The sequence below is a fragment of the Xiphophorus maculatus genome, chromosome 19, assembly GCF_002775205.1.
Source record: "Xiphophorus maculatus strain JP 163 A chromosome 19, X_maculatus-5.0-male, whole genome shotgun sequence".
In the NCBI taxonomy this organism is placed as follows: Eukaryota; Metazoa; Chordata; class Actinopteri; order Cyprinodontiformes; family Poeciliidae; genus Xiphophorus; species Xiphophorus maculatus.
Window position 1 is genome coordinate 27,429,099 of NC_036461.1, and position 19,695 is coordinate 27,448,793.

Below are 19,695 nucleotides of genomic sequence, written 5' to 3' on the forward strand. Positions count from 1 at the left end.
AAGTCACTCTACATTGACACCTGGAAAAAATATATAAAATGTATGTAAGACAGCTATTTAATAACCAAGAGTCAATGTTAGAGTTAAAGTTAGAGCAGAGAGGACCTTCATTAGGTCTAGAAAAAGATGGTTGGCAGAAGGTAAGCAAAGTGTCGTATATTTAGGAATTACCTTCATCAAAAATCATAAAAGTAGATGTGTTGAAAACTTATCTCTTGCTGTTAACAAAACCAGAAAAATAATTAAACCTCTGGCTGCACAGAGATTTAACTCTGAGGGGAAGGACACTGATGTCTAAGGCAGAAGGCCTCTGTAGTTTGGTTTATTTGGCCTCTCCTTTGTTTGTATTCAGCAGCACATGTAAAAGGGTTGACAAGTTATTATTCAATTTTCTTTTGAAGCACAAAATCCATTACATTAAAAAGTCTGTTATCATGAATCCAAATGATTTCCTGGACTTTTCTACCTTAAATAATGCTCTAAAAGTCAGATGGATTAAACAATACCTGTCATGTCATGTCCCACCGCATGTGGGAATTTCATTCCTAATTTTATATCCTCTTTTTATATTATCTCAATGTGGTGAACTTGATTTTCTTTTACTCTGTAACTTTAATCCTGAAAAAATCCCAGTCAAATTGCCCACATTCCACAAACAATGTTTGCTATCTTTTTACTCATCTATAAGCACAACTATTCTCCTCACAAATACATGATCTGGCATAATAAAGATATTCTATACAAGAATAAGTCGCTTTACATTGACACCTAGAAAAAAATGTAATGTATGTCAGACAGCTATTTAATAATCAATGTTCATTGTTCAGTTACAGTGAATCTCATTTTAAGTTTCCAACTACTGCTAAGGAATTTGCAGTTGCCCTTGATGCCATTCTCTCTAGCCTTGTTATGATTATGAAAGGCATTATCAATCAAAAGCCAGTTCCTATTACCCTACTGAAAGAAGGTTTGGTCTCAACCTTATAATCCCCCCCACTAATATAGTTAAAGAAGTGACTTATAAATGTGTCCACAGATGCTACCCTAATAAACAGTGTGTGTGTAGATTTAAGAAAAACCTTTGATATGTTATGCTCTTTCTATGCCACAAACTGAAGACATGACTCATTTGTTTTTGGAGCTGTGACTATACCAAAAAAGTCTGGGATGATATCATGAGCTTTATACTTTCTATTTCCCCACAAACTCTTCTCTGTAATGAAATTGTTATTCTTGGCTTTACTGCTTTTGACAAAAAGAACTGTGACTCCTTTTTTGTCATCTGCGTCATTATTTACTTATATTACTTTTTGTTGCTAGGTTCTTTATACACAAATGCAAGTTCAGCAAAAACAGACCTTTATTCAAAAGATTTAATTTGGTACCATCATCTCATCTAATAATCCAAAAGCCATGAAAATTGTAAGTTTATTACACAAATTTAATATCTTGTAAAAAAAATGTGTTGGTTATAAACCCCCTCTCTCTTCCCCGGCACAGTTCTTTCTTTTCTTTCTGTCGATGTTGTCGATGTTTTGACGATTACTGATAAAGATTTTTTTTAAAAAAAAGAAAAAGAAATGCTGAACATGGGAACTATGCGCAAACCTGATGCGCAGAAAGCTTTCGGAGCTAAACATGATTGTGTTCACATTCTCCAGACTGTCCCATTTACTGAGGATATCAGGCAGTAAAGCTTCAGTATTTCGAAACGGGACCGAGATAAAACACGGAGCAGGTTGCTGTGTGCAGCTGAGAAGATTCCAGGTCAGGTTTGTGTCTGTGGTTCTGCTGGAAGGTTAGCTTACGGTTTCTTATATTAGCATCGTTGGCTGAATAGATGTGGAGAGGGCAAAAAAAAAAAAAAAATAACATGGAAAACTCGGAGAATAATTGGACATAAAATCCACCACCTCTTTAATATGACTGGAACATTTACAGGCTGTTGTAGATTCTTTCTTTTCCTCTATGTCTTTTAGCCTCTTTTAACTGCTTACACTACATACGCTGCAGCGTTCATAACCATGTTTATGTGTGGTTTAGGTTTACATTGCGGCTATTCATGAGTTGAAATTAATTTATTGTGGTCAACCTGAATGTGAATGATATTGTCGTGTTACTCATTGATATGGTTTTGCTCCAATGCGGTGTTTTCGAAGCCCACTGAATGCTGCTCTCTAGAAACTTGTTTTGAAACATAATTTTAAAATGCAACATTAAACATATATGCGTCAAATGGGATTTATCGTAAAGTTTTGCAAATGGTTTTGTCACAGAAGTAACATTTTTCAACAGGCGTCGACACAGTCACCGACCGACAATTTCGAAACATCTGCGGTGCGCATAGGTTTCAACCAGTTAATTTAGCCACCAGTTAATCCATAACATCGCCAGTCATATGTAAACAGACTGAAAGTGATTAGACAACTCTTCACCTTAAGGGAGAGTACAGATTGCAGAGAAGAATAAAAAGCTGAACTTGTGCTACAATTCTTGCCTCACTTGGTTCCATCCACAAGGTGAGCCAAGTGTGGCCCAGCATTATCTCATTACTTCTCAAGGTAATTTATACTCAGGGGTTCTGGTCCTGAAACTGGCTAACGGACCTGGGGGAGCATAGAGACAAAAATGAATGAACTCCAACACAGACTTTTATTTGGTTAATGTCTGTATGTATGTCTCGCTTTTATTTGTTTAAATGTTGGATTATCACTTACGCCACAGTGGTAGTGGTGATTATAAAAGACTAAAACTAAATGCTGAAGTCACTTTGTGATTTTAGGTAATCAGTTTCCACCTTCTTATTGTGTGTGTGTGTGTGTTTTTTTTTAAACCATACTCTATTTGGTATGAGTATAACGCATACGTCATGCTAATTATTCATAACTTGAGGCAGATTTAAATTTAAAGTCATGTTTTAATTTGACCAATTTGTTTCTTTTGACTGGAAGTAATTGGAAAGTTTTTGAGTCTCCTAGCTTGAGGAAAGACTTGAATCTGTAGAGGGAGCTGAAGATTAGCATGATGATGAAAAAATCCTCAGAGACTTGGAGCTGAGGCCCAGTGTGATGGATTAACTGGTGGCTAGATTAACCGGTTGAAACCTATGCGCACTGCAGATGTTTCTAAATTGTAGGTGGCTGCAATGCCTCGTAGCTACACATTGTAGCTATATTATAATTTAGCAACATAGATAGGATACTTTTGTCAACGGTTTGTAAATGACTGTACTTTTTGTAAATGAAAATGTTACAAATTCATTATTATTATTATTATATTTTGGCTCGTCAATTGATATTGCTATTGACACATTTTCTGTGTCAGCCTTTCATCTATTATGCAGATGTTTTATGGCAGTTTGCTATGCGTTTACTGGATTAATCCAGCATAATTGAATATTTTTAGATATTTCATGTGTTTCATTGTTTATTCTCAAGAGGTTGTAGCAATATCAAGGATCTGGATAGGTGTAAGCTGTTGCCTGTTTCCATGGACGGCCCAAACATTAATCAGAAACTCCTGGACCTACTGCAGCAAGAACAAGCAGAGCAGTATGGGGGTGCGCTCAACATCTGGTTGTGGTAGGAAGCTGTGGCCTTCACACCTTGCATAATCCTTGCAAAGGCGTCTTTGTTATGTGGCAACTGGACAAGGTTCTGAGAGCCATGCACACACTCTTCCATAATACACCTGCAAGAAGGGAAGATTTCACAGTTCTTACCAAAATCACACAATTTCCACTGCCATTCTGTGGCCACTGGTAGCTTAAGAACCTACCAGCTGTGGAAAGGGCCTTAGAGATATGCCCTTCAGTGACCATGTACTTGGATGCAGTCAGGACCAATAGGCTACCATATCCAGAAACCTTGTCTTTTGACACCCTTGAAGTGGCACAGTCACTTCAAGGCACTCTTGTTCCTATACTAGTTCTAGGCATCATTGATTTTAGGCACTAATGCCTAAAATTATGGCAAAACTTCACTTCTACATGTCTGTCATCAGAACCTTCAGCACCTTCCTGAACATATACCAGACTGATGTGCCAATGATGCCATTCCTTGTGAACAATTTGGCAGAATTGATGATGGTAATTATCTCCTACTAATGAGCATTGTTTCATTTCTGATTTTATACATACATTCATGATATGACAGCTATGTCATGTTGCAGTTTTGACATAATTTACAGGTAATGTTGCAGTTGTGTGAGTTGAATTTTTAGCTTTTCTGCTCACAGTGTATTTTGATTCGTTTCATAGGGAAATCTTTCAGGACATCAGTCCACTGCAGTTAGCCAGTTTGGATGTTGGTGACAAAAATAACTGAGTCCTCCCTGAAGAAGTAAGCATTGGCTTGGGTGCAGAATAAACTTTGAAAGTAGTTTATGAAGTAATTGTTACAATTTTTACCAGGATCCAGAAAATAGATGTACTTGTTGTTTTATGGGTCACTCTTGGTCCGGTGGCTCCGGTTCATGGCAGCCTCACCTCTCTCAGTGTGCCCTGTAGCTTTCCACCATCAGTGTGTGACGATGTGTGTGAATGAGTGAATTACTGTAGTGTAAAGTGCTTTGGAGTCCGTTAACATGATAAAGCGCTATATAAGTTCAGACCTCTTTCTAGTTGCTCTTAATTCCTGTCAGGAACTCCAAAGACAGAAAAAGATAGGAGATCTCACTTTTAGAGTTTAAGAGAGACTGCATCAAGGTGATGTTGTCATGAAATGCAGTGGTGTGAGGTGGTGAGGTAGACGCCAGGAGATCCAGGTAAGTGAAATAAAGAATATTTAATGACAGAACTGATCCAGAAATGTAGTCCAACAACCAAGGCAGCACTGCAGAGCGGAAACCAGGGCTCTTCACAGGTAACGACAAGGAGAAACTAATGGACTGACACAACATCAGACAAGACACCAAATGAGATGAGGACCCGACAAGACTTAGACTTAGACTGACTTTATTGTCATTTTGCATGCACAAGGTGTATACAGAACGAAATTTTGTTGCATACGGCTCAGGACAATGTTTTGAGGTTCCAATGTTGTGAGGTTACTCCAGAATAAAATAAAATACAGTATAAAATATGAATACAAATATAAAATATAAAGTGCAGGACTGACAGTAAAATAGAAGTTACTTAGCTCTGTATATGTGCAAGGTATGAAGTGGAGACCAGTTTTTGAGTGCAGTCCAGTTAAGAGTTCAGCAGTCTGATGGCAAGTGGGAAAAAGCTGTTTCGGAACCTGGTGGACCTGCACCGGATGCTGCGGAACCTCTTTCCAGAGGGCAGCAGGGAGAACAGTCCATGGTGGGGGTGTGAGGGGTCACTGACGATATTTCGGGCTCGGGACACGCAGCGCTGGGATGAAATGTCCTGAATGGAGGGAAGGGGGGCCCCGATGATCCTCTCTGCTGTCCGCACCACTCTCCTCACGTTCTTCCAGTCGGAGGCGCTACAGCCTCCACACCACTCAGAGAGGCAGCTGGTCAGAATGCTCTCTATGGTGCTTCTGTAGAACGGTTTAAGAGAGACTCTGTAGTGCTGGAGTTAGTTTTTGCACTGTATGACAAGTACGTCCAGAGAAAGCGTTCCAGCCCCGCTCCTGAGTCTCCGGGGCCGTCGCTGCCACCAGTTCCAGCTCCTCTCCTAACAAAGATGCAGACACACAGGTGGCATTAAATACACAGAGGGTAATCACAGAAACGAGACACACCTGGGAACTAATCAAAGGGAGACAGGACAACACAGAGACTCAGAGACACAGGAAACTCAAAATAAACACACAGAAAAACACGGAACATGACAGGTGTTGACTATCCTTCAGAAAGTATAGAACTTGGGGTGTTGGGGCGTGCCGTGGTGGTGTAGGGGTTAGCGCGACCCATGTTTGGAGACCTTGAGTCCTCAACGCGGCCGTCGCGGGTTCGACTCCCGGACCCAGCGATATTTGCTGCATGTCTTCCCCCCCTCTCTTTCCCCTTTTCATATAAGGGACACTAGAGCCCACAATAGAGCCCCTGGAGGGGTAAAAAAAAAAAACTTAAAAAATATCAAATAAAATAAAAAGAACTTAAAGCGCTCCAAACGGCTCAAAACGTGCCTGACGCTCAAAACGCATTTGGTATGAACACACCATAAAACTGTGGGTTAAACAGTTAAATCTAGTTGAAACGTTTGCCAAAAGAGTAGAAATTATTCCAGCATTCACTTTCTCCTCATCTGGATGTCTCAGACATACCACCTGAACATGGGACTCTCCATCCTCCAATCAGACGGGTAGGCTTTGCTTTCATGCCTTTATTATGTAGCATAATTTAAAAGAAACGGTCCACTATTTTAGTGGGCCATACATAGGCCTGTCGCGATAAAAGATAAATCAATTAATGTACGATAAATTAAAACTATCAACCTCATTTTAATTATCGGCTTTATCTCTCTTCCGGCCTTTTTCTCTTTCTGTTGACACTTAATGAAAAAAGACTCAACTCCGGTGCTCTCCACTGACCCTCCCTTCCTCATTTCATTAGTGTAAAGCCCAGCGCACACTACACGATCTTAGAGCTGATTGTCGGCCCTTTTTCAAAACCTGAGAGACAACACATTAGCCGACAGAAATCCTAGATATAACGGTTCGATCCTGGTGTCCAACAATGGGCACAAAATAATGACTACAATTCCAGTTAACTAATTTTAAAACCAGGTATTAATCAGTACTTTATTAGAATCTACCTGCAATGCATGTGGCCAGTGTCAGTCCTGACTGAATGAAAATCATTATAACCTATTTATGTCATGTTAACGAAGAACAGCTGAAAAGTTACAGGGTAGCAATTTCGCTCCAACTCCTCCCCTTGTCATTTCTATATTCTTGATGTTGAAATGTTGAATAAACATTAATGTTGTTTCCACATATCATCTCCAATGTCCGCTGGACTTCGGGTTGCGCTGTGTCAGCAATTTGGGATTCCCCTCTGTAATTTCTCCTCAGAAAGCATGGATGGGAATCCACATTGGCTACCTGTCACATTCAACAGGCTGCTTTAACGCTCCCAGTCGGGGAAAATCCCTGATTTAGATCGGATCGGCCGCGACGATAACACACCACGAACTGCAGGTTGATCTGTTATAAAATCGTAAGCGACAATCTTAGAGAACGCCCAATGTTCTAAGATTGTCGTAAGGGGAAAAATAGGGGCAAAAAACCGTATAGTGTGAACTATTGCATCAGGTAGTCGGATGTGCCCATTTTCTCTATTTAAATCTAATTATTACTGAAGGGCAACATAATATACAGACTTCATAATCTGCAGTCTTTTGGTTGAATGCAGTATTTATTTCCACTTTGGCTTTATGTTGTTTAGTTTTTATTCAAGTACATTTTTTATTAATGGAGACTGAGAATCCTTTTTGTTTTTGGTTGTTTTGTTTATTTTGTTTACCAGTGTTAAGTGTTCTTTTGAAAATAAAGTCTATCTTTGGCAGGAAATCGCATGCATTATTATTCCATTAAATCAGTGTAAAAAGGTCTTCAAACAATATTATCATTTATCGCAATAATTTTGAGACAATTAATCACTCCGCAAAATTTGTTATCATGACAGGCCTAGCCATGCGCATTACGCATATGTGGGCATGCGCATTACGCATATGTGGGCATGCGCATTACACATATGTGGGCTATATCTGTGTGGTTTAGGTTTGTGGTGGTTTTTTGCAACACGCACATGATGCGCGATGCAGATGTTTTTGTGCTCTTGTGCATCAGGTGCAGTGATAGTGTTGTGCGTACCCTCCAATAATATTCTGCAGGCGTCCCTGGGTGAGCCATTACTTAAGTGTATCTGAAGTATGATGGATCCTGGAGGGTGCGTGGGAGTTCGGTCCAACCGGTCTACATGTGTTTTGTGGACTTGGAGAAGACGTTCGACCGTGTCCCTCGGGGAGTCCTGTGGGGTTTCTCTGCGTGTGGGGTACTGGGCCCTTTGTTACGGGCGGTCAGGTCCCTGTATGACCAGTGTTCTGGTCCGCATTGCTGGCAGTAAGTCGGGCCTGTTTCTGGTGAGAGTTGGATTCCGCCAGGGCTGCCCTTTGTCACCGATTCTGTTCATTACTTTCGAATTTCTAGGCGCAGACAAGGTGTTGAGGGGATTCGTTTTGGTGGCCTTAGGATCGCATCTCTGCTTTTTGCGGATGATGTGGTCCAATTGGCTTCATCAGGTCGTGATCTGCAGCTCTCAAAGCGGTTCGCAGCCAAGTGTGAAGCAGCCGAGATGAGAATCAGTGCCTCCAAATCCGAGGCCAAGGTCTGGATCCGGAAAAAGGTAGAGTGCCTTCTCCAGGTCTGGGGGGGTGTCCTGCCTCAAGTGGAGGAGTTTAAATATCTCGGGACCTTGGTCACGAATGAGGGAAAAAGGGAGTGGGAGATTGACAAGCCTGTCAATCTCCCACTCCCTTTTTCCCTCATTCGCAACCTTTTTCCCTCATTCGCAACCTCGTTCTTTCGGTCATGACCCAAAGTTCATGACCATAGATGAGGGTGGGAACATAGATCGACCGGTAAATCGAGAGCTTCGCTTTGTGACTCAGCACTCTCTTTACCACGACAGACCGCAGTGAAGCGGGTACAGCGCCCGCTTCACTGCAGATGCTGCGCCAATCGGCTGATTGGCACAGAGCGTTTTTTGCCCGCTTTGTGACTCAGTGGAGTCACAAAGCGAAGCTCTCGATTTACCGGTCGATCTATGTTCCCACCCTCATCTATGGTCATGAACTTTGGGTCATGACCGAAAGAACGAGGTTGCGGATACAAGCGGCCGAAATGGGTTTTTTCCGTAGGGTGTCTGGGCTCTCCCTTAGAGATAGGGTGAGAAGCTCAGTCATCTGGGAGGAACTCAGAGTAGAGCTGCGCTCCTTCACGTTGAGTGGAGCCAGCTGAGGTGACTCGGGCATCTGGTCAGGATGCCTCCCTGGTGAGGAGTTCTGGGCACGTCCCACCGGGAGGAGGCCTTGGGGAAGAACCAGGACACGATGGAGGGACTATGTCTCTCGGCTGGCCTGGGAACGCCTTGGGATTCCCCCGGAGGAGCTGGAACAAGTGGCTGGGGAAAGGCTGCTACCCCTGTGACCCGACCCCGGATAAAGCGGAAGAAAATGGATGGATGGATGGATGGATGGATCGTTTTTTTTTATTTTAACCCAAAGATTTATAAATGATAAAAAGATCATCTGAGCTCATAAAAGAGGTCAAAGAAACAAAACTGAACTGTTTTATGAACAAAAAATGCAAACAAACATAACTGACCTAACAAAGGAATGACAAACAGGTATATAAACTGGCTGATCAGACAAATTCAGACACAATAGGTGTAACTAAACAGAATACCATTACTAACAAATAACAGTACAACTAATTTGGCTAAAACTAAACACCCAAAAATGAAAATCAAAAATATTAAACTCTAAATACAAATATTTACTTAAATACAAAAAACTTATTTAAAAAAGTCCTTTTTGTGGGCTTTATGCCCAAATTATGTAAAAATAAACATTTGAAATTGTTTCACCTGTGGGCCCTGAATGTGGAACCTATGAAAGTTTAACCTTTTGAATGGAATTATGGGAATTAAATAATTTTATCTATGATATTCATATTTTTTGGAAAGGTATGTTGTATGTTGGGTCTTGTATTGTTACTTAATCCAGTCCAGAATCTTTCTGTCACATATGAGATCTTGGAATTGTAATTTTCCAGGTTTAGGTAGAAATATTATACAAGCAAAAAAAATGTCCATCAATTTTGCTTTCTACCTTACATGTTATGGACATTATGTCAATGTGGTGTTATGGTGTTCTACCCTCCCCACTCTGCGCACAAGGCGCAGCCAGAAGCAGATTTGTGATCGGTGGGCGGGGCAGATGGCTTTATAGTCGAGCAGGGCTCTGCAAGGTGTGTGTGTCTTTGTTTCCCCTGGTACATGCTGGCTGCCTGAGTGGCTCATCTGAGATCCGTTGCTCTGCTGGCATTGGCGGCTGCGGCTGGAGGTTGTTGTGGCGTGTGGCTTCCATATAGTCCTTGCTTGCTGATCTGTTCCTTCCCTGGGTGGGCTGTGTTTCCACTCCTGGGCGCATGATTGTTTTGGAGCTGCAACGCTTTGGATGCTCTGCTGTCTTGTCTTGCTAGTGTTTGTTTGGGCCGCTCTCGACTAAACCTGTTGCTGCTTGGGCAGGCTCGTGGACGGGGCATGATTCCTCTAGCCCCGTTGAAAGGACTCTAAAACCGGACAACAGCAATTTGTTCCATTGCTTGAAGTGTTTTTCTTTTACATTTCATCTTTGTGCATTATTAAAATTACTAATTTTTTTGCTTTTTTTTTGGTTTGATTTACTACTTTGCTTTCTTTTGCATTGCATGTTTTTGTTTTTTGGAATAATTAAGAGTTGTCCTCATCCTACACCTTTTCTTTCCAGGGACCGAGTAGTAGGCCTCAAGCCATGTTTTTAAAAAGAGAAATGTTTTAAGGAAATTGTTAATAAAATATTGTTTACTATTCAGTCTGTGTTCTGGTGCATCTTGTACATATCTTAAAAAGATCTCCCCCTGCTGGTCACATCAAGTTTATATGTATATCACAATTCAGCACCAAAGCAGTTCAAAGTGCTTTACATCATATATAGCAATATAGCAACCAATTATGTAACATCAATAAATATTACATTTTCTCAAATGCCATCATCAAGCAAGTTCACATCAAGTATGTTGATAAATGTTCCACTAATCAAATGCGACTCTGAACATGTGGGTTCTTAGCTTTGATTTAAAGAAACTCAGTGTTTCAGGTGTTTTGCGGTTTTCTGGAAATTACTTTGAGGTGCATAGAAACTAAATGCTGTTTCTCTATGTTTGGTTCTGGTTCAGGGGATGCAGTCAAATGGGTCGATGAACAAAAAAGGTCTGCAGGATAGGCAGAAGCAGCAAATGGCCAGAGGTCTTCCTAAGCAGAAGCCCATCAGAGACGTCAAACAGGTGATTGTTGTTGCTTCGGGGAAAGGCGGCGTGGGCAAGTCCACAACAGCAGGTACTGCTGACTTGCTGTGCAGAAAAATGTAACACTTACTTTTTTGTCAATGATTAACTGGCACCTTGTTGATTATTCCCAGTAAAAGCAGGAGTGTGTGTGTGTGTGGGGCGGGGGGGTGTTTCTACATCTAAAAATTGTAGAAACACTTTTTAGTGTAGATGAAACATTGAATTTGTTTTTGTTAATGTTTCAGATTAAATTAAAGAAATTTGATCTGAAACAGATTAAATTTGTTTAATCTGTTTCAGATTAAACAAACTGAATTCATTCAACCACAGATTCATATTTTGAACTATGGAAACATAGTTTTAAACAATATATTTCATCTTATTATTGTAAATATTTTACCTTTTCTTAAAACAAAAGGTTTTAAGATATAACCTTTTGAAGAATATGATAAAACTCAGTTCTAGTGTGTTTGTGTATTTGCAGTGAACTTGGCTCTTGGATTAATGGCCATTGACAAGGTAAGTTATCAATCATGTCTTTTTTTATTTATTTAAAATGAAACTGTGTTACAGACAAGGGTATAACAGAATCAGAAATGTGGATTTGATAAAAAAAATTAATCAAATAAAATTTCTGACTCTGGATCACGCTATGCCTACGGTCAGGTTAATGGAGCTGATCTTTCTCTCTCAGTCTAAGTCAGTTGGTCTGTTGGATGCTGACATCTATGGGCCCTCCGTTCCCAAACTGATGAACTTGAAAGGAAACCCAGAGCTCAACGATGGTCTGTTGTTTAGCTAAGCCTTGTTGATAATGACTTAGATGTTCTGTTCTGTACATGAAGCTGAGCTTTTTTCACCTTCTTTTTAGATAATCGAATGATTCCTCTTATCAACTATGGTGTCCCATGGTGAGTTGTTTTTTTCTTTTAAAAATAGTCATGGTTAAATTAAAAAAAAGCAGAATTATGGGTCACCTGTGTGGGTGAACATATACATGAACCATGTGTGGGTGTGTTCACATGTTCTCTAACGTAACTTCTCTGTTCTGTCAGTATGTCAATGGGCTTCCTGGTGCAGGACGCATCCCCGGTAGTTTGGAGGGGGCTGATGGTAATGTCTGCAATAGAGCGCTTGCTCAGACAGGTAAAAGTTAGATAGAATATTTATTATTTCCCCATTCTGTCGCCCATTAATGTTGATATTGCCTATTTGCATTTTTAGGTAGAATGGGGCTCTCTGGACTACTTGGTGGTAGACATGCCTCCCGGGACGGGAGACGTCCAGCTGTCCATCACTCAGAACATTCCCATTGCAGGTCAGTTCTCCTTTAAGGTTGTATTCACACTAGCCCTGTTTTGTTCGCTTTAATCAGACTAATTTGTTTGTAGAAACTTCGTTTGGGGAGAGTGAATGCAAATTTAAATACCAAAACAGACTAAAAAAGCTAACTCTGATCCGCCTAAAATGTTCGGTCTCAGTTTGGCTGAAGTGAACTCTGTTGTGGTTAGAAGGCAGTGTGAATGCAACTGGACTGGAGACCGCTCCAAACGCAGGAAGCTAATTACAGTGCAGGGAATTCTGGTCAATATATTACTCTCTGCCTTGCAGGTTCACAGCGTAGGTTGTTATGGCAATGGATCTGCGTGCCGTCACAGAGAGCGAAAAAAGCTGAATGTAAATGGCTTAAAGTTGTTTACACTTGTTTATCAGTTTATTTCCCCTTTGCTGTGGCACATTGTAGCTGCTACAATTTTTAAATCTTTAATAAATGACAAAAACTAAATTGCCTCGTTTGTCTGAATATGCAATTATCAAATAGGATGACATATTTCATTTGTCTCATATATATATATATATATATATATATATATATATATATATATATATATATATATATATATATATATATATATATATATATATATATATATACGCCACAGGCGATGGGGGGAACAGGTTTTTCACTTAGTTTGGATCGTTTGACAGTGCAATGTGAATGCGAACCTCTGCAGTTGAAAATGTAACAAATGTTTAAATTTTGGTCCCCAATCAAACCGAGTCTACCTGACTATCAGATGTGAAAACACACCCTAAAAAGACTCTCTGTATGGTCATTTTTTTAACCTGTCAGTGTGTTTGTGTGCATTGTGAAGGGGCAGTCATCGTTTCAACACCACAAGATGTTGCTCTGCTGGACGCTCGCAGAGGAGCTGAGATGTTTAGAAAACTTAATGTGCCGGTAATCTTTCTATCAGGGCAGAAACAGAGAATCTGTTGGTAATGTCTGAGCTCTGGATGACAGCAGGTTTTCTGCCTACAGGTTCTGGGTCTGGTTCAGAACATGAGCGTCTTCCAGTGTCCCAACTGTCATCATCATACCCACATCTTTGGATCCAACGGGGCAAAGCAACTTGCTGAGACGATCAGTGTCAAGTTTTTGGGTGAGACAGTCAAGAGCATCATTTAAAACCTGATAGCCAGATCATGATGGTGTGACTTTTGGTTTTCTCTGGAAAATATTTTTGATTTCATGTAAAGCTTGTGGATTTGTTGTAAAATTTCTCTGTTTTCTGCCATAAAGCAATTTTATGGTTCTCACCAAGTCTTAGAACCAGAACTCCGTTTTTTTCTATCAGGTGACGTCCCTCTTCACCTAAACATCAGAGAGACGTCGGACAAAGGACAACCCATAGTCATATCTTCTCCTGACAGCCCAGAGGTTTCTACATTATTCTATTTTTTATATGATTGCTTCAGTTAGTTTCAATAATACCATGAAATTTCCTCCAAAATAATGTAGCAGTCTGGTAAAATCCTTCATCTATAGAAACTGCATAGTTTTTTGCTGACCTTTAATGGCACACTGTGGGTCTTTCTCAATAATTTAAACCAACCATTATTGTATACATTAATGCCCATCATGGTCTTCTAAGTGTTGAATATTTGTAGAAATTTCACACTGATTCAAAGTGTGTGTACTACTCTACCACTTAGTGACCAGTTTACTAATATTACTGTACTAAAGTTATACTAGTCTTTCCTATCAAAGTCAGAAGATTTTTCTGTTTATCAAACTCTCACTTTGCCTTCTACTACTGGGCAGAACTAGAAAGCTCTTCAGAAATATGTTTAGCGACAAGCTGAGTTTTGTTCGAGTAAAATAATAAAACTACATGCACCAAGACAGCTTCTGAATGAGGCTGCCAGCTTCTGTGTAACTTTCAAAACGTGATGGCAGCATAAAGAGATTTCATATCACTGTACAGGTTCTAAAACACAGCAGGACATAGTTTTTACTTATTACTTACTTATATACTATACTTATTTTACTACCTTTTTTCATGTTGCTTTTATATAAAAATCCACATTGTCAAATATTAGAAAAATGAAGGTGTAGGTCTGTTCATAAACATATTGTTTATGAACAGACAGTTGTTCAAATATTATCTGCTAATAGTTTTTCATTTTAGTTTGAGGAACTTCTGTTATCTGTGTTAAAGTTTTCTTCTGTTTTGTTTTTGTACATCCAGGCTGAGGCTTACAGGAAGTTGGCATCTGCTGTGATCCAGAGCCTAGAGGAACATACCAGATGACTAAAAACTTCTTTCTCTCTTTGTTTCTTTGATTTTTCTTTCACTCTGTCTTTTTGTTTGTTCCTTTCACCATTTTTGTGCTTTCATAGACCTCTGTCATGTTGAAAAATCTGAACCTGTAAAACTGTCAATAAATAATTTAATAAAATCTTAAAACTTTATTTAGGTGAATATGCTTTCACCAGGCTGGTGGTGTGGTGTGCTGATAATTTGATCATTAACAACATCATTGAAGAAAACGAGATTATTGCTACCTTCACAAGGGGAAAGTCTGACCTACAACACATTACCATCATCACAAGATGTGTGGATTGGGGGGAATCTTTAAGAGGGAAACTTTAAATTTCCAGGTGTCCACAAGGATGCAGACCCCAAAAGGAGCTCTATCAGCACGGTGAGAGTGAAGAAGGCACAGTAATGTCTCCACTTTCTGACCTGTGGTGAGAGCTGCTGACCATCTGCTGCCTTCCGGCATATCTGGATGATACACTATCTGCACTATCGCACACAGGACGCCACTAGGGAAGGTCACAGCACCACCCAGAAGATTATTAGCTGCTCTTGTTTCTAGAGGGCTCACAGCATTCTGAGGGACAGCGGGTGTTTGAGCTGCCGCCCTCAGGTCACACAGACACACTGCTGAGGTCACACACTGCAGGGACCGATTTCACAATGGTGCTAGAATTCTTAATATCTTCTTTCTACCCATCAGCTTTCAAACACCGTTTACCAACATAAGGATCCGCTGGGAATCAAAAACCCGCAGATATTCCAGCGCTCGGGAAGCCTACAATGAGCTGAAGAAACGCGGGATCCAGGTGGAGGAACCGGCGGCAGCTGACAGTGGTTCCAGAGCGGAGTCGAGTCTTCAGGAGCTACTGGGCTGGCAGCCGGCAAATAACAGCGGTGCTGCGGCGGCACTGAGAGCGAAGAGTAAGCTGCAGAACTTCCAGCAGAGCATTTCCGAGTGAAAATAGGCTGAACAACATGACATAACACAACATTATTTTGACTGGGCTCTGATTTACTATTTCGTGGGAGAGGACACTGTTTTTTTTTCTACGTTGGACTAATTGGATGGACGTGTTTTTTCCTAAAGGCGCTTCTACTGTCCTTTTCGGGCCCTCTCAGTTTGAGAGGTTTAGCCCTCGACTTGCCAACGGGGTCAAGAGTGAGAAGAGGGAGCTTCTTCTCATCTTGGAAGTCAGTTTGATATTGTTTTGTTTTATTACTGTTTGTGTTCAGGATTCAGGGGCCAAATCAGTCAAGGTAATTTTCTTTGTATATTAATGTCATATAATTTAAAAATCGCTTCCTTAAATGTAAATGGATTGAGTAGTCCAGTAAAAAGACAAAGGGTCTTAGCTAAATTGAAAAAAGATGGGATACAAATCGCTCTTTTGCAAGAGACACATATGTCTAAATAAGAACTTGATAAGTTGAAGTCATTTGGTTACTCAAACATGTTTTATAGCTCTTGTAGAAATAGTAGAAAGAGGGGGGTAGTCACCCTAATTTCTAACTCACTGAACTTTGAATTGATATCTGAGAAGGGCGACAAAGAGGGCAGATTTGTTATTATAAAGGGGAGAATTGATAATGTTGTGGTCACGATTGTTAATATATATGTACCGCCAGAGAGCGACAGGACTTTCTTAAAAACGTTCTTTGACACCATTATCTCATTTAGTGAAGGAGTTCTTGTTTGCGCTGGAGATTGGAACACAATCCTTAATTATGCTCTAGATACAACAAGCTATAAGAAACAAAAAACTGGTAGGTCAAAAGATTTAAATATCCTGATCAGGGAGATGGGCTTGTTTGGTGTCTGGAGGGATCTTCATAATAAAGAAAGAGAATTTACTCACTACTCTCCTACACACAGGGTCCACTCCAGGATCAATCTGTTTCTGATGAACACCATTGATAGATCCAAAGTGAAGGAATGCTTAATTGGAACATCTGATATTTCAGACCACAACATTATCTATTTGTCCATCAGTTTGTCTAATAGGGCTAAAACAACATTATGGTGCTTAAATATAGGTATCCTTAATAATGAAACAAAGGAGATTAGAAAAGAAATAACGAAATGTGTAAAAGACAATAATAATGGGCAGGTAAATCCCACCTTAGTCTGGGACACGGTCAAGGTTAGTAATGAGAGGGAGACTAATTTCTAGAACTGCTTATCTTAAAAAAATAAAAAGATTAAAATACGGTGATTTGGAAAAAACATTGAGGGAATTAGAATTAAAACAGCAAATGACTAACAATGGAGAATTTTCAGAACAAATAACAGAAACTAAAAACAATATAAATGATATGATACTCAAAGAACTTAAGGAAAAAATACGATTCTCCAAACAAACATTTTATGAATCTTAGCTAGGCAACTTCGTAAACACCAATTGAAGCATTCGATTACCAAAATTAGAGAATCCTCAACTGGTAACTTAACCTATGACATGGATAAAATACATAAGACCTTTGAAAATTATTTTAAAACATTATACTCTACCCCAGAACCAATTAACATAACTGCTATTGACAATTATTTGGCAGCTTTGGACCTACCTTCGCTTGGATTAATCCAAAACGAAGCTCTATCTGCTCCCATTACCCAGAAAGAATTAGATACGGTTATTGGACATTTGAAAAGTAATAAGTGCCCAGGTAGTGATGGGTTTCCAAATGAATTGTACAAGATGTTCAGGGAGGAGCTATCCCCTATCCTGCTTGAGTCTTTGAACTAGACATTGAACAGAGCTGAGATCCCACCATCTTGGAGAGAGGCTATAATATCTGTCCTCCCTAAAGAAGGAAAAAATGTTCAATACTGCGAATCATATCGCCCAATCTCAATTCTGAATGTCGATTATAAAATCTTTACATCAATAATTTCTCGGAGATTGGAGTATTACTTGTTAGACCTAATACACGAAGACCAGATGGGATTCATCAAAGGCCGACAAACTCAGGACAGCATAAGACGAACATTACATATATTAGATCAAGCCAAAAAGCAGGGCCTCAGCGTCGCATTAGTTAGCCTTGATGCAGAAAAAGCCATTGATCGGGTCAACTGGACTTTTTTATATAAGGTACTAGAGCGTCTGGGCTTTAATAATCAGTTTATTAGTTGTTTGAAGTCACTTTATGATGAACCACGGGCCAGGGTAAAAATCAATGGGCACCTTACAAATAGCTTCCAATTACACAGAGGAACCCGCCAGGGATATTGCAATATTTTTTGCAATATTCATTGAACCCTTGGCACAGGCCATTAGAGAGGATGATGGGATAAAAGGTGTCAGTTTTGCAAATATAGAACACAAAATTGGCCTTTTTGCAGATGATATAATCACATACCTCCAAAAACCAAGTACAACGCTCCCCAAAGTTATGTCAGCACTAACTGAGTTCGGTCAACTGTCAGGGTATAGTCTAAACATCACAAGAACACAAGTTCTGACAATTAACTATTCCCCTAGTAAATCTATAAGAAAAACCTATGGACTTAAGTGGGATGCCAAAAAGCTAAAATACCTAGGAGTAATTATTTCCCGAGATTTGGATGAGTTATTTAGTTTGAACTTTGGTAATCTTACTGAAACCATACAAAAAGACTTGACAGCCTGGGCAAGGTTACTGCTGGATTTCACAGCTAGGATGGAAATAGTGAGGATGAATTTGCTTCCTCGTTTTTTATATCTTTTCATGTCATTGCCTATTAGAATATCTAACGCACAGTTTCATGCCTGGGACAGGTTGATCTCAAGATTTATCTGGGCCGGGACCAGACCAAGGATAAAATTTAAAACACTCCAAATTAATAGGGACCAAGGGGGTCTGGCCCTTCCAAATTTGAGGGAATACTATTAAGCATCTCAGATGAGATTTATGGTCCTCAGAAATGGAGACTGGATGGAAACAGATTGAACTTAGGCAAGGTGGGGTCCAACCCCAAACAGGACTGGGAGATAAAATAGTTACAGCCAAAAATGGGAATGGTATAGTTGAAGACACGTTGTTAATCTGGAAAGAGGTGGTTGACAGGTACAAATTGACAGATGTCACTGGACTCCTGATGTGGCCCTCCTGTAACTCAAACTTTCGGCCAGGAGAATTAGATTCCTCTTTTTTAGGCTGGAAAGATAGAGGGCTTGTGGCTTTGTGCCAGTTTGTTGAAGGGAACGCCTTTAAAACATTTGAGCAACTGAAAAGGGATTATAATCTTGAAAACAGAGATTTATTTAAATATTTTCAGGTAAGACATTTTTACAATACTAAAATAAAAAAGGTGTTCCTCCAGAAGGTAATACTATTGTAAAATTTTTTACAAATGCTTATACTCACCTCCCATGTAAAACTGTTTCCAAACTATCTATAAAGGGTTGCAGAAACATAATGGAAATAACACCTTGAATATTAAGTCTGAATGGGAAAGGGAATTGAGAGTAAAAGTTACAGAGGGTGATTGGCTTTCAATGTGTGTGACACAACAGACATCTACCAGTTCTAACAGATGGAAGGAATTTGGATGGAAGTGCTTAATTAGATACTTTATTACACCTCAAATTACTAGTAGACATAGAGGAGAAGAACAGCAATGTTGGAGGCAATGTGGCCAACAGAACGTCAATCACTCTCACGTATTTTGGTCCTGCCCAAAGTTGGCACCTTACTGGGATGGAATCTATCAGACTATCGGGATAATTTTGGGGTATGTCATCCCCAAAGACCCCAGAATTTTTCTGCTGGGGCTGATGTCTGGAGAAGTATTTCAAAAAGAAGATGAGTATATTTTTAAAGTTCTATCAATTGCAAGCAAAAAAAAGCTATTACACGCTCTTGGCTAAAAAAAACTCCCTCCCCAGCTAGACCATTGGCGGGAAGTCGTGGAGGAGATTCACTCAATGGAAAAACTGACATATCTTTTACATATAAAAGGACACTCTTACAACAAACGCTGGTCTAAATGGCTGTCATACAAGAACAAGGAAGCATAACTAGATGTAACATCTTGTAATTATTTTTTATTTTCTTTTTATTTATATATGTATCAGTGCCCC

General features: G+C 39.8%; 1 protein-coding gene across 3 annotated transcripts; it reads left to right on the plus strand.

The window, feature by feature from the left end:
• The first annotated feature begins 1,594 nt into the window (after positions 1-1,594).
• nubpl (nucleotide binding protein like) lies at positions 1,595-19,695 on the plus strand. Of its 3 annotated transcripts, none has more exons than XM_023352785.1 (12): positions 1,595-1,772; positions 10,914-11,073; positions 11,509-11,543; positions 11,719-11,809; positions 11,896-11,935; positions 12,080-12,170; positions 12,249-12,342; positions 12,636-12,701; positions 13,181-13,266; positions 13,348-13,468; positions 13,664-13,746; positions 14,558-19,695. In XM_023352785.1, the coding sequence occupies exons 2-12, from the start codon at positions 10,917-10,919 to the stop codon at positions 14,618-14,620; spliced, it is 927 nt and encodes a 308-aa protein (XP_023208553.1). In that variant the 5' UTR covers positions 1,595-1,772; positions 10,914-10,916; the 3' UTR covers positions 14,621-19,695. The 3 variants fall into 3 exon arrangements, with proteins under 3 accessions (XP_023208553.1, XP_023208552.1, XP_005815144.2); XM_023352784.1 differs by having other exon boundaries at positions 1,595-1,767; XM_005815087.3 differs by lacking the exon at positions 12,636-12,701 and having other exon boundaries at positions 1,595-1,767.

Excerpts from the sequence above, each read along its gene's own strand:
- nubpl (XM_023352784.1), top strand. The coding sequence starts at position 1,612 with ATGCGCAGAAAGCTTTCGGAGCTAAACATGATTGTGTTCACATTCTCC. Across the intron at positions 11,936-12,079 it reads ATCAACTATGGTGTCCCATG|TATGTCAATGGGCTTCCTGG; the intron begins GTGAGTTGTTTT and ends CTGTTCTGTCAG. Across the intron at positions 13,469-13,663 it reads GATCAGTGTCAAGTTTTTGG|GTGACGTCCCTCTTCACCTA; the intron begins GTGAGACAGTCA and ends TTTTTCTATCAG.